Source organism: Balaenoptera ricei, chromosome 1, assembly GCF_028023285.1.
Source record: "Balaenoptera ricei isolate mBalRic1 chromosome 1, mBalRic1.hap2, whole genome shotgun sequence".
In the NCBI taxonomy this organism is placed as follows: Eukaryota; Metazoa; Chordata; class Mammalia; order Artiodactyla; family Balaenopteridae; genus Balaenoptera; species Balaenoptera ricei.
In genome coordinates, this window is record NC_082639.1 from 145,338,471 (window position 1) to 145,363,064 (window position 24,594).

The window sequence follows — 24,594 nt, forward strand, 5'->3', positions numbered from 1 at the left end:
AAAGGAAGTAGAAAGGCAAAGATATATTACCTTTATTCTTAGTAAGTTTAAAGCAGGTGGTGTGTCATGCTTGAAAGTAAGGAATAGCCCTGTGTACCTGGTTTTGTTACTTGCGAGTATTGTGACTTTGAATAAATCACACCTACATTGCTGGGACTCAATTTACTTCACTAAAAATTGGGAGAAATGGCTAAAGATTCTTTCCAGCTTGAGAATTCTGCAACTAACTCTGATGACTTAAATTTAGTATATCAAAGACTTCTAATAGAATCAAGCCTTTGAATGAATCATGAGGAGATGATGTTGAATTTTTTTATCCTAGACCTTAAAGATAAGTTACTCTGAGTAAATGGGAGTTTATTTTAAACTTATTGGAACACAGCTACAGTCATTTGTTTATGTCAGGGAACAGCAAACTTCTGTAAAAGTCCAGATAAATATTTTAAGCTTGGTGGGTCACATATATCACACATTATTTCTGTCTTATATTTATGACTCTTTAAAAATTTTACAACATTTTTAGTTCCTGGGCCCATAGGTTTGTCAAACCCTAGTTTGAGTATTGTCAGTGAATGCTTTCACACTTGAGAGACAGAGCTGAGTAATTGTGACAGAGACCACGTGGCCTGCAAAGCCTAAAATATTTATTATCTGACCCTTTATAGAAGCAGATTGGTGTCTCCTGGTCTAGGCACTTTGGGCCCATTTTCTTTCCTTTGATTTGCTTTTTGATCCTTTACTTTTCAGAAGTTAAACTCTCTTTTCTTCCCCTGTTTTAAATGCCAAATGATGTTAATAATGACAACTTTGCTGAAATAGGTTATTTGCTTTTATAATGATTTGTATGTGTCTTAGTGTGTGCCTGTAATCAAGATGGTTGGCTATTTAGTTGATAAGCTGTTAACGTATGGCTTTTGGTTAGCAGTTAGAATGAAAAGGAACTTAGAACTCATAACGTACTCTGTATTTTAGGGCAGCTTTTGTACCTAGCCTCCTAGTTGCTTATGTTGAGATGTTTTCTTTACTTAGACGATTTATTCTTCTGTCTTTGGTAATCCTGACCTTAAATTGTAGGGATTTTTGCACGCGAACATGGATCGAATAAAAAATTGGCAGCACAGTCCTGTGCGCTGTCACTTGTCAGACAGCTCTACCACCTTGGAGTGATTGAAGCTTACTCTGGACTTACAAAGAAGAAAGAAGGAGAGACAGTGAGTCTTTAGACTTAGTAGCCCAAAGAGATATTGTAAGATTCAATTTAGCTTCTGTTTAATATTTGGCTAAAGAAGTTTGGTAGTTCTAGGACTCTCGCCTCAAGAAATGGAAATGGCCCTACTAATCATCCTTAAGTAATTCTTTCACAAGGGAACTGACTTGTTGGCTTTAGGGCTATTGTAGACCTAGCGTCGACTGCATACTCTTAACCCTACTGTAGTAGATTTGAGTAGTGTTCGTGTGTATGTTACATGATTTTCATGGCCATCCCTTTTCTGTAGGTGGAGCCTTACAAAGTTAACCTTTCTCAAGATTTGGAGCATCAGCTGCAGAACATCATTCAAGAGCTAAATCTTGAGATCGTGCCCCTAGTAAGCATACAGCTATTTCGTTTACCTTTGTATTGAACTTCTCTAGCCAGACAAGCAACTGGTATTGGTTTTTGGTTTTGTTTTGTTTTCTGTTATTTTTAATAGCCTGATGATCCTTCTGTGCCTGTTGTACTCAACCTTGGCAAATTGGCTCATTTTGAGCCGTCTCAGCGGCAGAACCAAGTGGGCGTGGTTCCTTGGTCACCTCCACAATCCAACTGGAATCCTTGGACCAGTAGCAACATTGATGAGGGGCCCCTGGCTTACGTGAGTGCAACATTGTTTTTGAGATCAGACTCTCGTGTTTTACTTTTGAATATATTTCATTAGGATATCTAGATTAAAAATGGATTCATTTTGAAGCTGAATTATGCTTTTGTGTGACTGTTGCCTTCTCATTTTACAGGCTACTCCAGAACAAATAAGCATGGACCTCAAGAGTGAATTAATGTATCAGCTGGAACAGGATCATGATTTGCAAGCAGTAAGTCTGTGAAGTATTTAGACGTAAGGTGCTCACAGTCTGAGAACTTTCTAGGTATGGGCAGAAAGACAGCGAATAATGTTTTTGCCCTTTCTAGGAAGGCAGAGCAAAGATACTAACCTAACTGCTAATCCTAGTTACCTCTGAGGGTTGTTGTTGTGAGTTAAGGGCCTGTAATTCTTAAAGTGGAAGATGTGGGATAATAACTTTTTTTTTTTTGGTAGTTTTTTGGTATTTTCTGAATGAAACAACTTAAAATGTTAGAAGAAAGGGAATGTATATGTAATGTCTAGGGAGAAAATGAGGAAAATAAGGGTGTGGATAAGGCCAAAAGATAGATTCTTCAGAAATTTAATGGAAAGAGACCGTTCAACTAGAGGTATAAATATATACATTCTTTTATGAAAAAGTATATTTTGAGTACTCAGCCAGTGGAAAGGAATAACTTTTTATAGAGATGGCAAATTTTTTTTAGAATTAAGATAGTTGTTTCTAATATGTATATTGGTAGAAATTTGAGGTGTAACTTTTCTAATACAGATCTTACAAGAGAGAGAGTTACTGCCTGTGAAGAAATTTGAAAGTGAAATCCTGGAAGCAATTAGTCAAAATCCAGTTGTTATTATCCGAGGCGCTACTGGATGTGGTAAAACCACACAAGTTCCCCAGTTTATTCTAGATGACTTTATCCAGAATGACCGAGCAGCAGGATGTAATATTGTAGTAACTCAGGTAAGTAGCAAGCCAGCTTACGAGGTACGTGCCTGGTGTGGATAGGGTTTGAGAGTGGAAACACCTAGAAGCCTGACCATTCCTAATTCTTTGATCAACTCCCCTTTGTAGTGACATAAAATTCTGAAAGTGGTAGAGCATTAGGCCCTTTTAAATAAAAAAAAGGAAAAGAAAGGCATGAAAGGAATTTAAGTCTATGTTAATCTCCAGTATAACTCACCAATAAGCTAAACAACCATGTGGAGGATTCTTTTTGTCTGGGCTAGAGGGAGTCTTTGGGCCTAGAATTGAACAAAACAGAGTACTTTCTCCTTAAGTTTACATCCAAACCTTGGTTCTCTCTATCTTATCACCTTAATGTTCAATAAAAACCAGTCAGCGCAAGAGTAGACAAGATAGAAAAACAGATAAATGGTTGACTTCAGCTGAATGCTTACTATACACCAGCTTCTGTTTTAAACAGTTGATATTTTTTTTTAACTCATTTAAAGTTTATGACGCTAAGATGTAAGTACTATATTATTTAATATTTCTCTTTTAGTAACTTAGGGCACAAAGAGACTTAAAAATTGTCCAAGGTTAACACAGGAAGTTGTTGAAACTAGGATTCATAACCAAACAGTCGGCCTTCAGTATTCCCCCTTTTGACTGCTACATTCTGTCGTTACCTTGCTAGCAATAAGCAGTGCCTGCAAGTTTGTCACAGTGCTTAGGGAAGAGCAGTCTTCTTAGGTTAAAGCAGTTCCTGTCAGCTCTAATCCTGTACTTCTGGCACTTGAAAGGAGAGCATTGCAAGTAGCCAGATACTACCTCTCAGGCTGGCCCAGACCTTGACTTAGGGATTCTTAAACCGGGTAAGCTTAATTGATACTCAGGGGAGAGTCATGAATCTTGAAATAGCAAAAGATGTTTGTACACATGCATTTATGTGGACATGTGCAAACCATATTTTTTTAACATGTCTGAAATGAAGTATGTCTTAAAAATTGGCCTCTGTATTTTATAGGAGAGTTGGGTTTGGGGGGGGCCTTCAAAAAATGACTGAAGGAATGCATTTAAAATGGGTGATATTTTAAGCTTGAAAAAAATATGATAGGTCTCCATTTTTCTGGGATAGGACCCTTAGCTTTCTTCTTCTCAAAATGTTCTTCGATTGCCCTTCTCACTCCCAAAACTGGCTATGATTTCTTTGCCTTGCAGCAGAAGTTCCAACCTCAAGTACATCAATAAAATATACTTGCTCTTAATGCTTATCTGATTTTTCAGGAGGTGTATTGTTCAGGAGGGCGCCATTTTACAGAAGAACTTTGAGCCCTGCCCTCCTTCCTTACTACCACTCTCCATTTTTAAATTCAAAACAGTTTAGCCATATAGGCAGAAATGCTGAATTCAACAAATGAGCTGAACACCTATGGTCTCGCTCAGAAGTTCTTTGCGGGGCTTCCCTGGTGGCGCAGTGGTTGGGAGTCCGCCTGCCAACGTGGGGGACGCGGGTTTGAGTCCTGGTCCGGGAGGATCCCGCATGTCGCGGAGCGGCTGAGCCCTTGCGCCACAGCTGCTGAGTCTGCGCTCTGGAGCCCGCATGCCGCGGCTGCTGGGGCCCACGCGCCTGGAGCCCGTGCTCCGCAACGAGGGGGGCCACCGCAATGAGAAGCCTGCGCGCCATAGCCGAGAGTGGCCCCCACTCGCCACAGCTGGAGGGAGCCCGCGCTCAGCAAGGAAGACCCAACACAGACAAAAATAAGTAAATTAAATAAATTTTTTAAAAAAAGTTGTTTGCATGTCATGAGTATGAAAAAAACTAACTCCCGCCCAACTGAGAAGTGATTTTTTTCGCCTGCTGTCTGACTTATCAAATCCAAATTGTTCCAGACAAAAATGGCTTCTGTTTGTTCCAGACAAAAATAGTTTTTGTACTGTGGTCTTCAACTTTGTATAATTTGCTTACTAACTTGTGTCCCTTCCCAAATAATTTGGACATTTCTGGTGGTTTCTGTAAAATGAACAGATTTCTGTATGTAGGCTGTAACAAACGTAAGAGCGGTGAAGCTACAGTGTGGAAGGGTGGATCAAATGTTATTCTACTTCTTTTGCGTATAAAACAGCTTTCACTTATCCAGTAGTTCTTTATTTATATTCCTTCATGAAGTGATAGATTCATGAAATTGAAAGATACTTCAGAATTATTCCATCTTTCTACTCAGGGTGGAATGTTTATAATAGATGGTCACCTAACTTCTGCTTGAAAATTTCCAGTTGTGTGGAGATGCAGCCTGTGTCTTCTGATTTTGGACAAATGACTGACCTGTCACATGAAATCAACATTCTGTGGCTTCCATGTTTTTGTCCTAGTGCTTGTCCCCAAATCAGTCTCTGTATATCTCCTTTGTTTTATAACAACTATGGTTCAGCCATGAAGATAGAGTCTAAGGCTGTTAAGCACATTTGAAGCATCAGCATCCTACCTGAGAAGGTAGGCCTGAACATACTGATTGGTCATTGTAGAATACAGTTCTTAATAATTGTGATATTATATAGTACTTCTGTTAAGACAGTCTGAGACAGCATTAATAATTTTTGTAGTAATATCACTGTCGTATCATCTTTCGATTTTATTTATTTATTTATTTATTTATTTATGGCTGAGTTGGATCTTCGTTAATGCGTGTGGGCTTTCTCTAGTTGCGGCGAGTGGGGGCTACTCTTTTTTTTTTTTTTTTTTTTTTTAATATTATTTATTTATTTATTTTGGCTGTGTTGGGTCTTCGTTTCTGTGCGCGGGCTTTCTCTAGTTGTGGCAAGTGGGGGCCACTCTTCATCGCGGTGTACGGGCCTCTCACTATCGCGGCCTCTCTTGTTACGGAGCACAGGCTCCAGACGCCCAGGCTCAATAGTTGTGGCTCACGGGCCTAGTTGCTCCGCGGCATGTGGGATCTTCCCAGACCAGGGCTCTAACCCGTGTCTCCTGCATTGGCAGGCAGATTCTCAACCACTGCGCCACCAGAGAAGCCCGGGGGCTACTCTTCATTGCAGTGTGCGGGCTTCTTATTGTGGTGTCTTTTCTTGTTGTGGAGCATGGGCTCTAGGTGCACGGGCTTCAGTAGTTGTGGCACACGGAGTCAGTCGTTGTGGCTCGCGGGCTCTAGAGTACAGGCTCAGTAGTTGTGGCACACAGACTTAGTTGCTCCGCGGCATGTGGGATCTTCCTGGACCAGAGCTCGAACCCGTGTCCCCTGCATTGGCAGACGGATTCTTAACCACCTCACCACCAGGGAAGCCCTCATTTTTCCTTTTTCCTCCACTTGCAGTCATATATAGGAAATCACATGAAGTCATTACCTAAGTTTTTTATGTGCTTGGTTAAATGTGTTATTTCAAGTCATAGAGCACAAGTTGAGAGTTATTATGAACTAGAATAAAACAGAATGAGTAGCTCAAACCTTAACTCGTAACCTTACCACCGGCTTTAGTGTAAATTCTATACCAAACTCACTGTATCCTTTTTGTGCCTTCAGGCTATTCATACTCAAGCCACTTAAAACTTAGGGTGTGAGTGTGCAACAATTGAAAATAGGAAATAGTTATTTTCTGACCTTAACGATGTTGAGAGAGGTGAATTAAAATTGCTAGGATGCAACTCAAGTATGTTAAATTAACATCTGTGAATATCTTGGCAGTCCTGCACATACCCCAAGGTACCATCATTTCAGGATACAGCTGTCCGTCATGTAAAATAAACTCAGAACTTAGAAAATAGAGAAAGTGGAGTCTGGTATGTTTTGTGATATCTGATGCCTTAGAAATCTTGTATTTTATTGCAGCCTAGTTCTATTACCATGTGTTTAAATACCCAGATGAGAAATAGGGGCGCAAAGTTCTGAAAGCAGTACTCTTTCAGTTAGAGATCGCTAAGAAGAGAAATTACAGTTCTGGATAAATGTCGAGAGGGGTGTAAAGGATGCAGATTTTATTTTTTTTAAATTTTATTTATTTATTTATTTTTGGCTGTGTTGGGTCTTCGTTTCTGTGCGAGGGCTTTCTCTAGTTGCGGCAAGTGGGGGCCACTCTTCATCGCGGTGCGCGGGCCTCTCAATATCGCGGCCTCTCTTGTTGCGGAGCACAGGCTCCAGACGCGCAGGCTCAGTAGATGTGGCTCACGGGCCTAGTTGCTCCGCGGCATGTGGGATCTTCCCAGACCAGTGCTTGAACCCGTGTCCCCTGCATTGGCAGGCAGATTGTCAACCACTGTGCCACCAGGGAAGCCCCCAGATTTTAGAATACTGCAAAAGAACACTTTGAGACAGGTCTTTAGCTGCTTGTGGTATGGAAAGTTTTACCGGTAATATTAGCTGTTTTAATTAATTAAAGTGAACATAGAATTGTGAAGAAGAGGTAATCACTTAGAACTAACTACTACTATGGCTGGTCTCCAGGAAAGAGTAATAGGATTCTACAGAGGAAATGAGAGCAGATAAATATGCAATGAAAATGTAAAGAAAAGCTCCTATGCTGGAGGATAATTTGAAGTATTCTGTTGGAATGACTTAACATTATCCCTTGCTTTCATCACCACTACTTTTTAACTAGTTTAACATAAATGGGTTATTCTGTTATTTAATCCAAATACAACATAAAATTACAACAAGAGGCAGAATAATTGGGAAAAGGCTTAGTTGGGAGTAAAGAAAATTTGTATTACATCTAAAGTCATGTATATGAATTTAGGCAAAATACCTTTACTTGTGAACTTGTGTTTTCATCTGTTAGAATGGAAAAAAAAAAATCTCACTGTTATTCTGAAGCACAAATAAAATAGTACATGCAGTCATGGTTTTTACTATTGTTACACAGATGTTAATTATGATTGTTCTGTGGGGTCTCTGTAGTCTTGAATCTTTATTTATAGAACATAGAATATTTCTGTATACTATAGAATATGTAAGAGAGGATAAGTTAAACCATATGTGGAGAGGTAGTTCTGCGGGTGTAGAAAGAAGGTGGACCTTGCTTTGTATGTATTCATTGTAGGGCAGTATGTAAAACAGTTATTGAATATCCAAGGGAAAAGAGAGAAATTATTCAGGGCATAAATAGAGCAACCTATTTATAGGTTATCAGGTAGCATGCAGTCTGAGAAATGTTTAAACATTAATAGTCTTTTACATTAAGCATTGTTCTCCCACACAAAATGCCTATCCTGTGGATATTTATAATGAGCTAAGAATTATACTGAGAATAAGATTTTATTTTTAGTTGCTTTTTTCTGACTCTAAAAGTATTATATACCCATTGGGAAAAAAATTAGAAAATAAAGTAAATTTTAAAAGAAACCAAAGCCCACACAGAATCCCACCATCCGGAAGTAATCATTTTTACTTTTGGCCTTTATCCTTTCAGACTTCATGTACATATACCGTATGTACACCATCCTAACCTGTCCCCTTTATGTAACAGCACACCTGCTATTAAAGCAACGGAATCATTTTCTAATGACTTCATAATTTTCCATTTTATGCATATACGTTTATTTTATTCTTAAATGGTGGAGATACTTTAAGATTGTTTCTAATATTTTGGTATTTATGTATGCTGGGATGAATATACTTGTACATACATTTTATACTCTCATTGGATTATTTCATTGGAATAAATTCCTAGACATGGAATTGTTGGGTCGAAGGGTATGCATATTTTAAGTTTTATGCATTTTGCCATACTCCCCTCAGGAAAAATCATACTGATTTCCAGTTGGATCAGTTACGAATAAAAGAAGCACTTCTCTTTTTAATATGTATTTTAAATGTTTGTTTTGAAGTCAGGGCTGTTGAAATAGGAAGGCGATAAGTTAGAGAAGCATACAAAACATGGAAAGGAGATTGTAGGGTCATTTGTTTCTTTGCTGTTTGAATAGTCATCTTGATATTGATGTTTTCTGCTTTTACTCAAGGAAATTTGGCCAGTAGGGCTTCTGAAGATGGTTGTTTTAGCACTTCTTGTGTTAATTTGTAACAGCCTCTGTCATGGATGGCTTGGGAGGTGAGGGCTGTACTGTTAAGAACTACAGTAAGTGCTGCTTACGGAATATGCCATCTCCTGTCCATATTCACTTTAAAAGGCTGGAGACTACAAAGGTGATTGACCTGAAAGTAGCCTCAAGCTGGTAAAAGCAATCCTTGAGTATCCAGTAGCATAGAAATACACCTCAGAAGAGTCAAATATCCTAATTGAGTTGAAGTTTTTCTAGAAGCCAGCTATTTAGTAGAAATGTTGAAAACTGTAGGAAAGACAAAAGGAGAGAAAAGCGATAATAGTGTTGAGCATTTACCTGTTCTTTGTAGAATGCAAAGAACTTCTTGAAAATGCCCAAAAAACTTTATATTTTATACCTTTAGTGGAATATCATCTTCACATTCCCTGACATAAGTATATAGCAGAACTCTTCTCTTTATGGACAAATGCATAACTCAGTCCTTCATGTAACACTTTTATTCAGAGTTAGTGAGGTACAGAGAACTGGTCAGCAGTGGTCATTAAAAGCTAGCATTGTTCAGCGAAACAAGGCATATAAACCAGAAAGAATATAAGCTCAGGAAAAGGTACAGTATGTTCAAGATGGCATCTTTTAATCCCTTACCTTGCTGGACAGGATAAATATGAACTAGGTGATTGTACACTTCACCTATATGTGTTACTAGCCACATAGCATAAAGGACTCTTGTGTTAGGGGATATAGAAATTAATAAATCGTGTTTTATATTAATTCAAAGGATGTTGATAGCTCTAGTGAAGCTACTGGTTTTTTGGTTTGGGGTTTTTTTTGTTTGGTTGGTTTTTGTTTTTTAAGATTGTATTAGCCTCTGATTTCCTAAATGGTCATGTCATATAACCTGGGGTATAATCATATAGGTACTTAACTAAATATGGAACTCGGAAAAAACTTTCTCAGTCTAGGAACTAAAGTACAATCTATCATCAGGAACTTTTTGACAAAGTCAAATACAAGGCAACCTGGAAGCATTTAGTCTAAATCTGCATGTACCCCCATAGCTGTACATTCAGGATATCATAATAGCCATGGTATCCACCAAGTAAATGCTGTTTTGTGTACTTAGAAGACAGGGGACACTTTGGAAGTTTTCATAAAAGTTAAGGTCCAACACTTAAAATTTTAACCCATAATTGTCCTTAGGGTTCAGCATATTTATTGCTAACAGCATGTGTATTGCTGGAAAAGGTAATATACACTCAGTTTTCCCAGCTACATAAGCTCATCAAAACCAGGAGTGATTCCATTGAGGTGTTGTGTTTTGTTTTTTTATCTCTAGCACCTCTTGTGGCACCTGATATCAATACAGATATGCTATGACTGCTTACTTTATGAGTTAATAAGTGAATGAATCGTAGATACGGCAAAAGAGGTTGTTCACCTTCCTAATAACCCGTACATCTCAGTTAAATAGTTCTTTAAACGTGTGCCTGTGCTGTGTAGGAAGTTACAAGAACAAGCTGTCCACGTGTGATCTGTCTGCTTCCCTACTGGAAAATCACTTGATGCCATTAAGAGTTAGGGCCAATGTTGAAGAAATTTTATTTTCTATAAAAACCTTGGAATCACTTTATATACAAAGTGAAAAACAGCATTTTTAACTGTCTACCATAGAATTAAGTGGTAATTTTTTTGTTTTTTTAATAAACTTTGGAGCTTCCTAAATGTTATCACTACTATTATTGTTTCTGTTGATTACTGAGCTGGCAATGGGTCAGATTTACTACAGTCATTTAATAACCCTAATAAACAAGTGTAACTAATTTTGTAGCTTTTAAATCACTTTTTTTTTTTTTTTTTTTGTCTCAGCCCAGGAGAATCAGTGCAGTTTCTGTGGCAGAGCGAGTTGCATATGAGAGAGGAGAAGAGCCTGGAAAAAGTTGTGGCTATAGTGTTCGATTTGAGTCTGTACTTCCCCGCCCTCATGCCAGTATAATGTTTTGTACTGTGGGTCAGTAATCTGTTTTATTTTGGCCTTTCACTTGGGGTTTACGTTTTGTTTGTGAAGAAAACTTGATAATAGCACAGAGTGACTGGAAATGATAAATCAAGAACCCAGTTTCAGAATTCTTGTTTAAATAGAACTTTTGGCAGTTTTTTTCTTCATGGAGAGTGTTATGTACCTGCTGGCTGTTGTAGTGCAGAGCAAATGAAATCAGCTTAGGTTGCTGGAACTGTTAAAAATGTTTTCATTAGACAAATGTGTTATAGACTACATGATCACTTCTTTAATAATTTAAATATACCAGTGATGATTTCTTTCCTAAAACGCTGGGGTTATAGTAGTTGAAGCATAGTTGATTGTCTAGAAATTGGTTTCTTTGCACTTTTCTTTACCTCCCTACTTTAACATAGAAACTCATCGCCAGTGTTTACTCTGATTTTCTTTTCAAGGTGTACTCCTAAGAAAATTAGAAGCAGGCATTCGAGGAATCAGTCATGTAATTGTAGATGAAATACATGAAAGAGACATAAATGTAAGTAACTTGAGAGTGATGGTAAGGTACCAGTGCTAAAATTCTGAATAAAGAGAAATGAAGTAGAATGTCTTTATTTTATTTCCATTTTCCCATAGCATACAACTTCTATCAAAATTATGAACTTCAGTCACTAAGATATTGGACACCTTTTTTAGCAAAGCCATTAAACCCTTTTTTTTCCTTTGTTAAAGCACAGAGTTCTAAAAGACCTCTTATTGTAAAGTAAGTATAATTGCAGTGATCATTAAGTTAGCATAATTCAGCAACTGAACTAATGATTTATCACTGAATAGCTGATGGAATTTTAATAATCAGTTTTTCTTTGAATTGAAAATTTATCTGTGATAAATTTTACATTGTTTTCCTCCCGCCGCCTGGTTTGCAGGATTTTAGTTCCCTGACCAGGGATCACACCCGGGCCCATGGCAGTGAAAGCGCCGAGTCCTAACCACTGGACAGCCAGGGAATTTCCACAATTTTAAATTTAATATAGTTAATGGTGTGTTTTCGGATGTTTGCAGCTTTAGTCTTTTCCAACGTTAATGATAATCATGCCAGAATTAAGAAAAAACTAGAATTCTTTTCACACCCTATCCTCTTTTGGTCCTTGGCAAAACTTGTATAGAATTAACTTATTATACAATTGTATAATTCAAAGATTGAAACCATAAATCAGTGACTTGTTTTTATGGCACTGTTTTACATATCCAAACAAAGGTATTAGTGGGTGGACAGGATGTCATTCAAACTGTTTCCAAGCTCATGTTACTTAAAACATTCGTTGGAGCTCCTCCTCTTTAGAAAATAATTCCATAGCCGTTGTTGTTCATCATACTTAGTTTTAGCAAAATTTTGATCTTTATGGTTGAGCTAAAGCAAGTAAGAAAGTTTGTATGGTCTTTCAGATGACCTTTTTAAATCAAATCTATTCCATAGGATAAAATTTTTGCTGCTTTTGTCATTCAGAATCTTTTGAAAACTAATGTTCCCCCCCCCCCCAATTAACTTAATCAAAATAAATGTTTCAGTATTTTCTTTACTAGCATGGTAACATACCAATGTTCTTAGAGTTTAAATTATTCCAGGTCACACTAGAAACATCATAGGTCATCATTACTATTTTCCCCCAAAATAAGTGGCTTTGGTCAACTTTTCTTGAAAGATTGTCAGGTCTATATTAATGTATTATTCACAGTAAAAATGGAAAAACACCTTTGCAGAAACATATGTTCTCTTTCAGATGAACCTTATCTAAACGTCACATTACGGGGAAAACCCAAGAGAACTTAAAAGACCAATTATTAGAAAAATAGAATAGGGGACTTCCATGGCAGTCCAGTGATTGGGACTGTGCACTTCCACTGCAGGGGGCGCGGGTTCAATCCCTGGTCGGGGAATAAGGATCCCACATGCCGCACAGCCAAAAGAAAGAAACATTTAGCAGTATGGCTGGAAAAAAAGTTAATATACAAAAGTCTGTTGCATTGTGTACATTACAAACAGCTAGAAAACAACTAAAGATACCACTGCACTAGTCAGAATGTCAAACACCACCATTGCACTAGTCAGAATGTCAAACACCTAAGACTAAGTCCAACAAAAAGACATGCAGAACCTATACAGGAAAAATAAAACTTCATTACAAAACACTAAAAAAGACCAGATTGTGTTCACGGCTGATATAATATAGATGTCAGATTGCCTGAAGTTGATCCACATCTGAATGCAATTCTAATCCATTCCTAGTAGGTTTTGTTAATAGGCTGATTATAAAAACCTATAGGGAAGATTTATGGCCAAAAATAACAAGGACTCCTGTAGAAGAGCAGAATGAAGGGTCTTGCTTTACAGATCTCAGGACTTAATTTGAACCTATAATAATTAGACAGTATAGTACATGAGATGACAGTTTGACCAACAGTAATACAGAGTGTAGGAACAGATTGTGTGTTGCGTGCAGCTTCGGTATAATAGAGTGAGTGATAGATGGCGTGTCAGATCAGTGGAAAGAGAATGTACTATTCAGTAAATGGAGCTGGAAACAATTGGTCATCCATAAGGAAATACTTGAACTTGGATCCTTACCTTATAACCAGATACAGAAATCAACTCCAGATAGATAAGGACTTAAATGCCAAAGCAGTTTTAAAACTCTTGAGTAGAATATATAAGTAGACATCTAGACAGCACTATCCAGTAGAAATATAATGTGGCCTACACATGCAGTTTTTAAATTTCTAGCATCATATTTTAAAAGGTGAAAAGAAACAGGTAAAATTAACTCGGTATATCTAAAATATTTTCATCATGTAGTCAATATAAAAAATATATCAACGTTTTTTACGTTTTTTTTTTTTTTCATATTAAGTCTTCAAAATCTGTCTGTGTATTTTACACTTAGAGCACATCTGAGTTTAGACCAGGCACATTTTATGTGCTCAGTAGCCACAACTATATTGGGCAACATAGTTCTAGGCCTTCTGGAAGAATTTCTTAGAACATGAAATGCATTAACCATGAAACAAAAGACTTGAGGTATTCATCTCTATTAAGATTAAGAGCATGTATTCATTCAAAAGATACTTTCAGGAAAACCACAAGCTAGAAGATGCCAATATAGCCAACAAAGGATTAGTATAGAAAATACAAACACCTCCTACAAATCAGTAAGCAAAGTACAGATGACTCAGTAGAAAAACAAGGAAAAATACAAATAGGCATTTTACAAAAGAGCAATTATATTTGGCTAGTACACATGATGGGGTGTTCAGTCTCATTGGTGAATAGGAAAGTACACACCAAGACCATAATAAGGTACGTCTACTTTATATCCATTTGATTAATAGAATTTTAAGTGATGATGCCAAGTATTGGAGAATATAAATATCAGCAGGATCTCTTATCCATTGCTCATAGTGGTTTATGAGCTGGTGGAATGCCTTAGGAAAATAGTTGAGCATTATCTGCAAAAGTTCAACATTTACACATCCTATGAGTGCAGTTCCATACCTACACTTACCCACAGAAACTTGCATATGTACCGTAGGAGACATGAACTAGGATGTTCAGAGTAGCAAATGTTTGGAAGAGTAAAATACCGGAAACAACCCAGATACCTGCAGTAGTTACCACCAGAAGTCTACTGGTGAATTAATGGGTACATACACACATTGGGATATTTAAATAGTCATCAGAAAGAATAACTCTGGTGATTCACACGTGGGTGAGTCTTAGCAGTGCTATAGGATGTGAAAAAGGAAATCCCCAAAGATTACATAAAATATCATACCTTCTCATAAAGTTAAGAATAGGTAAATTTTAAAATATATGTATGCATGCATACATATGTATGTGTGTCTAGTTAGATACGCATATAGATCAGAGGAAAGGTATATGAAAAGGACTAATAAAAGATTCAGGATGGTGGATTTCTCTATTTGGGGAGGCAGAGTGATGGACTTGAAGACCCCATAGCCAGAGAAAAGATTTATCAGAGTTCTAGCTTTCATGTTGTTGTTTGGTGGGTTGATGGAAACTTTACATTATTAAATAATAAATGTCTCTACCGTTATTTTGTTTGAATGGACTAAATATAGCCTTTTCAGCATTTGTAAGATTCACTTTACAGGTGATTGGAAAACTGATTATTGGCTCATCATGGCTTTCCCCTTTTCTCTAGTAGTTTGTGCAACTGAAAATATAAATTTCACTGAAAATTTCCTCTCGTTAATGTTTTTTTTTTCTCTTCCCTTCCCCTACCCTAGTAGCGCTCATTTCTAATTCCCACAACGAGTAGGCTACAACTGTTCTTAAAAATACTGTTACCGTATCCCACTGTAATCCTTCATCTTACTTCTACAAGCTGCCCAAGAAACTGAATTTCACTGATATCTTGTGGCTTATTAACACAAGAAATCTTTTAGCTGTACCTTGTGAGCAAGGACTTTTCAATGCATTTATTTTTCCATTTGTGTTTGTGTTTTAATAGACTGACTTCCTTTTGGTAGTGTTGCGTGATGTCGTTCAGGCATATCCTGAAGTTCGCATCGTCCTCATGTCTGCTACTATTGATACGAGCATGTTCTGTGAATATTTCTTCAGTTGCCCAATCATTGAAGTTTATGGGAGGACTTACCCAGTTCAAGGTGAATATCGTGGGGGTGGGATGGGAGGGTGAACATTTTTTGTAGTGTGTGGATTTTCTTAATCCTAGAGATTGGAGTAATAGTTTAAAGGATATGTAAAATAAAATCCAAATCAGGGTATCAAATGCATCATAGCATTCTTGGGGTTTTAGTCAAGCAGTAGTGAGTTTCATTTACAACTTGAGGAGTTTGCATATCCAGTAAATTTCCTGTCCTTACAGCTAAAGTTAACTTTTAAGATTTTACAGTCAAGTGTTAATTAATATGCCTATAGATGTTCATGGGAAATACTGTTAAAAGTTTAAGCAGCCAGGGTCAAATTAACTAGAGAATCAATCTTTCCTAGAGCCAAAGCAGGCAGATTTTGAAATGAGATTAAGGTGAGTGTTTCAAGGTCAAATATTTCTGATTGTTAAGAGTTTATTTAGAAGATTTTGTCATCACCATTTTCTAGAATAGTCATCTAATAGCTTGGTTTTAAAAATTAATTACAGCACAGTCTAATTGAGGGCATGAAAATAAGCTAAAAGTTTTTCAGTGTACATATGAAATGAATGGCTACATCAGGATGCTAACTTGAAATTCAGAAGTTGAGGGTAGCTCTGAAATAAAAGTCAGTGCACTCATATCTCACGAGGGTACAGGTTAATAATCCTGCAACTGCTTTGCATGCATACTGGCATTGAAAAAAATAAATGGATGACAGACAGTGGGAACCAGGTTTACTGCTGGAGTGGGAGGTTACAGGTAAGTATGAGGGAAGGCTTGAATGAACCCTGTGGTACTGGATTACAGTTGAGCTCGTGTTTAGATAGAAATGGATAGATACAAAACTAAATATACATGTGTATGGATCCATGGATTTGCATACATAGATATATTTCCTAGCTCTGTCTGCTGAGCGGGCCTAGAAGTAATGACATCCCAGTAGCAAGGATCATGCCCAACACCCAGATCATGTTTCCAATACCATTCTCCAGTTAAAGGAACCAGACGCCCTTGAAGAAATGACTGATTCTGAAGCTGAGGCAGGGAATATACAAGATGAGCCTGAAACATCTTGTAGTGACAGAAAGTAAGGAAGTGCTTTAAAAAAAAAAAAAAAAAACAGTGAAGGGGACAAAGGGACATAGGAGTCAACATGAAAGCTCTCAGTGGCCAAAAATGGAATAGTTGGAACAAAAAAATAGAAAACATAGTATTGGATTATAACCTGAAGTATAAAACAGATACCCATGAATTTATATGGTGGTTGAATAAATAAGTGGGTAATAAAGACAAAGCTGTCATATGGAAGAACTAGAAAAAAATTATGTAGATACTCTCTCTTACCTCAGAAAAGTGATGCTTAACCCCTTTAGTGTGCTGTGCTTAATGACTTGCTTCCAAAGAGTAGAGTATGGAAAGGGGGAAAAGAGTCACTTTACAATGGAGTTAACTTGGCAAACACTACCTCAGGTTGATCAAGTTTAATATCATCAGTGATGAGTCATGTTGATAGTGTGTACCTTTGATATAATGAGATGAGAATGGTACTTTGGGGCTCTAAGGGTATAGAGGGGAAGTGTTTAGATTATGAGATACTTCTGAAACTTCTGGAACACTTCAAAGAACCTCAGGAGCATAATTGATCAGTAGATGTTCCAACCTTCGCATTGAAGTCCTTTTTTAAGGGTAATAACTAAAAGGAACCCATTTTTATCTGTACATCCTAATAGAGGAAGGATGGACTATGGTATATTATTGTATTGATAGTAATTTCTCTCCATATATAACACCCACACTGTGGGAGTATACAGCATAGAGCACAATATGCATTCCATAAATGTTTGATTGAATATTGTATATAGCGGACCCTGACTGGCTCTGTGGGAACATGTATAAGAGATACCTCACCCTCCTCCAAGGTCCAAGAGATGGAAACACTGAGTTTGATTGGAAAAAGAGGTTATTGACACTGAAGTTTCTTGGCAGTTGTGAAGAATCAGATTGAAGGGTATGAAGGTAGTTTTGAATTATGAGTTAGAAAATGAGTTTTAAAGACTGCTCCATTCTGCAAGTTGATAGTACTTACCTGACTGGGTTGTCCTGGCAGAATATTTTTTGGAAGACTGTATTCAGATGACCCACTTTGTTCCTCCACCGAAGGACAAGAAGAAGAAGGATAAGGATGATGATAGTGGTGAAGACGATGATGTAAGTGAGTTTCGTGAAGAATTTTCATTGTGGGCAAAATTGTTATCGCAGGGAATGATTTCAGTAAAAACATGCAATAAGTTAGCATTACAAAAAACTTCTAAAAATTGACTGTAATGTCTATCTTTGAATTAATTGATATATTTCACTCCAAAGAATTCGATGTTCAGTGAAAAGCGCTTTTCATACCATGAGTTAAATCATCTCTGGCATAAAGGTTAAAAAAAAAGAGGAAGGGGCTTCCCTGGTGGCGCAGTGGTTGGGAATCTGCCTGCCAATGCAGGAGACATGGGTTCGAGCCCTGGTCTGGGAACATTCCACGGAGCAACTAGGCCCGTGAGCCACAACTACTGAGCCTGCGCGTCTGGAGCCTGTGCTCCGCAACAAGAGAGGCCGCGATAGTGAGAGGCCTGCGCACCGTGATGAAGAGTGGCCCCCGCTCGCCGCAACTAGAGAAAGCCCTCGCACAGAAACGAAGACCCAACACAGCCCCAAAAAATTAAATAAATAAATAAGTCAGGAGCTCTTCAAAAAAAAAAAATCTAATTTATAAAAAAAAAGAGGAAGGAGTAAGATATTTAATAACTCCCATTTTGTAAGGCCTTGCTGCTCAGAGTGTTTTCCATGAGCCACAACACCTGGGAAACTGGTAGAGAGGTGGAATCTTGTGCCCCACCCCACATCTCCTAAATCAGAATCCACACTTTAACAAGATCTCCAGGTGACCCATACGTACAATAAAGTTTAAGCAACAGCAGCTACAGTCCTAGGTTACAGAGACTGTATGGTAATGACATTAGCAAATGGAGAGAGTATTGAAGTGGGGGATGATGAGGGATTTCCTAAGAAACAGGAAAGAAAAGTGACACTTATTTCGTAGTGCTTCAGAGTTGGACCAGTGATATTTAAAAATGCATCTTGAATCTGGAAACATGAACAGAATGAATGTTACAAGGCAGCCAGCAATGCAGAATATGATAAACATAACCTAGGATTGGGTATTTTTAATCAGATTTGAGGATATAAATGAATTATATTATGAATTATATCCTCAAATCCGATGAATTACAAAGTTTATTGGGGGGAAAAAATCAATTGTAACAACTTCATTTCTCATTACTGAAGGTTTGGTTTATCATTGGTTCTCAGGCAGACTTTTTGGATTATTTCAGATGTAGATGAAGGTGGTCAAATACCCTGTCTTCCGGTATGAGTGAGCCTGGGAATTACACAGGAAGACATTGTGTATATATAATTATATGATAATTGATACAAAGAGAGGATCATAGGAGCAGTTTATTAATCAGTAAGGAAAATATTTTTGAAAAATCAAGAGTTTATAGTCATAAGAGAGAAATAAGCTTTGTAGAAGGAGCCGTTAGAAGTTTTAGAGTCAAATTTAAACGTTTGTGCTTGAATTTTAGTCACATCCTATGGGAAGTATTGTTCAGTAGAAAAATTCAGTATGTCAACGTGCAGTGGTTTTACGTTTTTGAAAATTAAATTTCTTCTATATGCCAGATACGACTAATCAGCTAGAATCAATAAGGATATTAGGTGTCATGTGAACGTTAAGAACAAATGTAGGAGACTTAACTCATGAGCTGTACTAATTGAGACAGTCCAAAATATGTCTCCCTGTTTTTTGCAGGCAAATTGCAACCTGATCTGTGGTGATGAATATGGTCCAGAAACAAAGATGAGCATGGCTCAACTGAATGAGAAAGAAACTCCTTTTGAACTCATCGAGGCTCTACTTAAGTACATCGAGACCCTTAATGTTCCTGGAGCTGTGTTGGTTTTTCTGCCTGGCTGGAATTTGATTTATACTATGCAGAAGCATTTGGAAATGAATCCACATTTTGGTATGAGTCTTTTTTGAATTCTCAACTATTTGAGAGTGAAAAATGAATGATTTTGCTTGCACCCTAGCCAATATATGAAAATAAAATTTAGTGTTGTATCAATTTTTGATTAAAAGTATGCATAATGTAGAAAAGTTTTAAACTCGACTCCTATTTTTAGACCTTAACTTTTCCATATTTTTATAGGAAGCCATAGGTATCAGATTCTACCTCTGCATTCTCAGATTCCTCGAGAGGAACAACGCAAAGTATTTGATCCAGTACCAGGTGGAGTAACCAAGGTAAGTAGTAAACATTACAGTTACGGGGTTGGAATTAACGAAGATATTAGACAACTATTACAGACCTTCAAAGAGCTATCCAAAAAAATTGTAATCCATCTGAATTGAAGAAGAAAAAAGGGGTCCTTTCTTCATGAGCTTAGTAGGTTTTTCAATTATCCAGTCAGTGAATGAGTGATTTATTTGAAGATTTCTGTAATTCTGTTGTCATTTGTTACATAAGCAGATCATTCCTTTTAAGTACGTAATAGGAGAATATTTTCTGAAGTGTAATTTTTCTTAATACCATTTCTTCACAGGTTATTTTGTCCACAAATATTGCTGAGACAAGCATTACCATAAATGATGTTGTTTATGTCATTGACTCCTGCAAGTAAGTTCCCAAGGAACCCATTGCCTTGAATACAGTAAATCTTTAGAATACTCCATGTAGTGTCTAGAATCAATTAACAGAATCAAAAACACCTTATTTTTAAAACTCTTGTGGTCTCTTACCATCAGAATTACTGTGCTGCATCTGTATGTACTGAGTTATAGTGTAATTATTGATTCTTGGTGTTGATCATCATATCAGTTATGGTAGAAAGTGACGAAGCTTAACACTACTGACTGCTTCCCACTTATTCTTGTCTGCTGGTGTTCTGCTCATTTCCCGTTGGGTGTTTCCATTGACCACTGCCATACAATGGCATGCTCTTTGGTGTATAAAGATGTCCAATATTTAGCTCATGACAAGTGTCCTATTTGTAGGACACTACTTAAGAATTAAGACTTCATATTTGGTATGAGATACCCTGAGAAATACACAGGGAGGCATTGTGTATAGGTAAAGTAATTACACGCTAATTGATACACAGAGAGGACAGAAACGTCGAAACTTTGTTCTGTCTAGCCAGTTTGGGCCCCATGTCTTCTCTGTGTAGTCCCTAAGCCTTTTCTGGCAATTGAAGAAGATTTGCCAATGCCCACTTTAGGGAATGGTGAATAGCATGCCCCTCTTTTGTGCCAGTCCCAGTCATTTAGTGCCAGCTGCCTATGTGTAACATTGACAAATTCTGAGGTTGCTTAGGGGTTCAAGAGGACCATGCCAACACCACTTGGTGAGGTCTTCAGAAGTGCCACATGTTCCAGCTTAGCACATAGCCTTTAGATCATAGATTGCCTGAAAGTTAAACTAAACTTCGGAATAGAGTTGGCTTTGAATAATTATCACTCACTTACCTGCACGTGCCAGATCCTGTTTAAGTGCTATACGTTCATTAATTCACATAATGTTTATAAATAAAAACACTACAAGGTAGGTGATAGTATTATACTCATTTTCAGATGAGGAAAATGAGGCACAGAAAGATTAGTAACTTGGCCAAGATCATCCATCTGGCAAGTGGCACATGTATATTATATTGCCTCCTAGCAGGTTGGCAGCCTAAAGAGTGCACAGTCAAATTCTTATCGGTGCTGTTTACAAACAGACATCGCAAGTAGGCATGACTGGAAAGCGTCTGCCACTTAGTGGAAATGTAACAGTTATGTATTGATAGTACACGTGAGTTTTAGAATTAACCACTCTTTCCTATTCAGGCAAAAAGTGAAGCTGTTCACTGCTCACAACAATATGACCAATTACGCTACAGTCTGGGCATCCAAAACAAACCTCGAGCAGCGGAAAGGACGAGCTGGCCGCGTACGGCCTGGATTCTGCTTTCACCTCTGTAGCCGAGCTCGTTTTGAGAGGTAAGACCAATTCTTGAGTAAAGAATGAAGCTGGGTTTTTTTTAGCCTTTTACACACACACACACACACACACACACACACCCCTCCCCACACCTCTCTGCCCTGACATAAACTTAATGAACTCAGAACATAAGTGCTTCCAGTTAATTGGAGGAAACTTAGCTTAGATAGTGAGATTGTGGTAAGGATGAAATCAGAAATTATCAATGATGGCATGTTTGATACCGATTAACTATTTACTAATAATCTTTTAAAAGCATAACATATGTTTTCCATACCACACATCTTTATCACTTTGGGATTACGGATATTTATGGAATGGTTAACTTTTCTGAAAAATAACGTTAAAATAACAATACTTTTATATTTATAGATACCCTCCCCACCCCCCACCCCCATTAGCACATCACCTCTGTCATATGATCCTCCTTATGTGCCTGAGAAACAGAGGGCATTATTTAGGTAAGGAAGCCAAAGCTTAAGAAGCTTAGCTGACTTCTCCAGGACTGAAATCCAAGTCTGTTCATACCTTGTCCGTTTCCGTTTATACCACAGATCCTTTTGGAGAATGTTTGTGGATGAGACCAATTGGTTTAAAAAATACTTCTCTGGGGTGCTAGCTCACCATCTTCTCAGATTGCTAGCTTTCCAAATAAAGTCGTTATTCCTTGCCTCCCACTCACCCCCCCAATTTAAAAAATAAAAAATACTTCTCTCTCTGAATTACAGACTTAAGTTATATGTATTTAGTTGTATGTTTCTGGAAATCAGTGTGGTGTACATTAGCTTTAACCAGTTGATAATAAAGGTAGAGTTAGGAGGTGTGTTTGTGTGTGTGTGTACCACAATGAAGGATTGTGGGACAGACTAATTTAGGTGACCAGATGTATATAGCACACTGAAGAAAGGTCAAAGCTTTGATTTGCTTTTATACTGATAACATATGGCTCCCTAGTAATTACAAATGTTGGTTTATTTGAGCATCAGAAGTTAATGCAGGAGACTGGCTGCAACATTTGGAAGACACTTAGTTCTTTTTAAAGGTTGGCTTGTCCCTTGACCTGAATAAACAAGTACTATACTCTAACATTTTAGAGTAAAACCAGCTCTTAATTAATTAACAGCATGAATAGATCTGTAAGGGATTTTTGTTCTTTTCTCTGTAGGATGAGGAATAGATATGCTATATGCATCTATGTAAACCTGATTAAAGCTGATCTAGGTCTTACCAGCAGTGTTGTAATTCACCTCTAAATGGTTCCTATGAATCTTCATTATAAGTAGTTTATATAGAATAAGCCTGAATTGGAAATGTAGAGACCTGGATTTGAATACTATTTGTGCCTAATGTATCACATAATCTTAAATATTTACACTCTTTAGGCCTTTATTTCCCCATTCTACAAAATGAGATTAAGTTACTTAACCTTTCTGTGTCTCTTTCCTCAGTTGAAAAAAGAAGGCAATGCAATACTAATCCCATAGGATTTGTTTGCGAATTAAATGAGTCAGTAATGGAAAATACTGAGAACAATACTTGGCACGTAGTAAACTCTCAGTAAATGTTAGCTATTATTATTATTGTTAATATTGATTTATATTAATAGTTTTTATTACTAAAATTTTAAAGGGTTAGATAATCTGTAAGATCCTGTCCAGTGGCACTAAATTTATACAGACCAGGAAGTGGGGGAAGAGGTGGCAGGGAAATATTAGTGTTAGCCTGCATCTCCCACAGAAGGTCTTGCTACCATTTTTAACCCATGTTTGTCAGCAGCCAGACCTGAAGAAGCCATGGGTGGGGGTAATAACATTAGAGATTTGGGATAATTTTTCATCCTCCTTCACTCAGCTGAAAATGGCTTCAAGCTATAAGGGTAAAGTCGTAAGCCACTACTCAACCACTTAAGAAGGTCTTGTCCAGAGAGTCTTTGTAGTAAATATAAAACGTTCTTTTGTAATTGTAAAAGGATGAGGGAAGGGCAGCTCTATATATTCCTGATTGTCTCTCTGCGACGTTTTTTGTTAAATAAACGTGTGTGTACACAAGAGAAGATGGTTATTTTATGCTTATTTTCTCTTAGACTCGAAACCCACATGACCCCAGAGATGTTCCGAACACCATTGCATGAAATTGCTTTGAGCATAAAACTTCTGCGTCTGGGAGGAATTGGCCAATTCCTGGCCAAGGCAATTGAACCTCCGCCTTTGGATGCTGTGATTGAAGCAGAGCACACACTTAGAGGTACCTACAAATACAGACCTGCCTAACACATGCTAGTTGTACCATCTGTCTTGTCCTAGCAAGTAACACTTAACAAATGAGTCAAGAAGAGGATCTAGTCCACAGGGCTGTGACAACAAAACTTCCAGTGTTGCTTAATATACTTAGTGTGGTCAGTGTATAAAATGAGCAACGTAAGGTAAGAAAGGGATGATGTGAGTCTTATTGGGGAAAAAATGGAGAAAAGGCACACGTTCTCTCTTAACCAGTGGTTAACGATCGGAACGTGAATTATTCATGATACCCACAGTGTTTCATGTACATTTCATAGAACATCTATTTGCATTTTCTTATCACATTTACAGAGGCAGTGTAGTATAGTGGAAAAAAATAAGGGCGTTGGAGTCCAGGGGGATCTGAATTTGAATTTTGAATCTCGCGCTCACCTGCTGTGTGAACTTCAGACTTTTATTCTCCAGATTTCATTTCTTTCTAGAAATTATCAACGGATGCTGTCAGACTTGTTAGAGCATGTAGCTGTTTATGCTGCTGTTACAGTTATTACTGTATTTATAGACTTCTCATGGACTGTACTCAGCTTTACAGCCTACAGGGCCTAATTCTAGTACCTTCTTCATGTTAGGTGCTCTAGAATTTGGTTTTGTTCTGTTTTTGAGTGAAGAGAATTGTTGGCTATGGGCATGGTGCTGGCAGTTGGCTTGACAGATGAGGAAAACTAAAGTGCAGTATCTGAACCTTAATCTATAAACAAATGTTTCATCTTTGCCTAGGTTAAAGGGGTGTTCATTACTGTTTCTGCT

General features: G+C 37.6%; 1 protein-coding gene across 2 annotated transcripts in view; it reads left to right on the plus strand.

The window, feature by feature from the left end:
* The window catches only part of DHX9 (DExH-box helicase 9), a 62,102-nt gene that overhangs the window by 31,091 nt on the left and 6,417 nt on the right, over positions 1 to 24,594 (plus strand). For both annotated transcript variants that reach the window (XM_059937594.1, XM_059937601.1), the window contains 14 exons: positions 1,075 to 1,211; positions 1,497 to 1,586; positions 1,692 to 1,853; positions 1,993 to 2,070; positions 2,611 to 2,802; positions 10,658 to 10,799; positions 11,243 to 11,325; positions 15,317 to 15,473; positions 17,569 to 17,669; positions 19,321 to 19,534; positions 19,721 to 19,815; positions 20,115 to 20,188; positions 21,397 to 21,549; positions 23,634 to 23,794. In XM_059937594.1, coding sequence (XP_059793577.1) covers positions 1,075 to 1,211; positions 1,497 to 1,586; positions 1,692 to 1,853; positions 1,993 to 2,070; positions 2,611 to 2,802; positions 10,658 to 10,799; positions 11,243 to 11,325; positions 15,317 to 15,473; positions 17,569 to 17,669; positions 19,321 to 19,534; positions 19,721 to 19,815; positions 20,115 to 20,188; positions 21,397 to 21,549; positions 23,634 to 23,794 — 1,839 coding nt within the window. The remainder of the gene's footprint in view (positions 1 to 1,074; positions 1,212 to 1,496; positions 1,587 to 1,691; positions 1,854 to 1,992; positions 2,071 to 2,610; positions 2,803 to 10,657; positions 10,800 to 11,242; positions 11,326 to 15,316; positions 15,474 to 17,568; positions 17,670 to 19,320; positions 19,535 to 19,720; positions 19,816 to 20,114; positions 20,189 to 21,396; positions 21,550 to 23,633; positions 23,795 to 24,594) is intronic.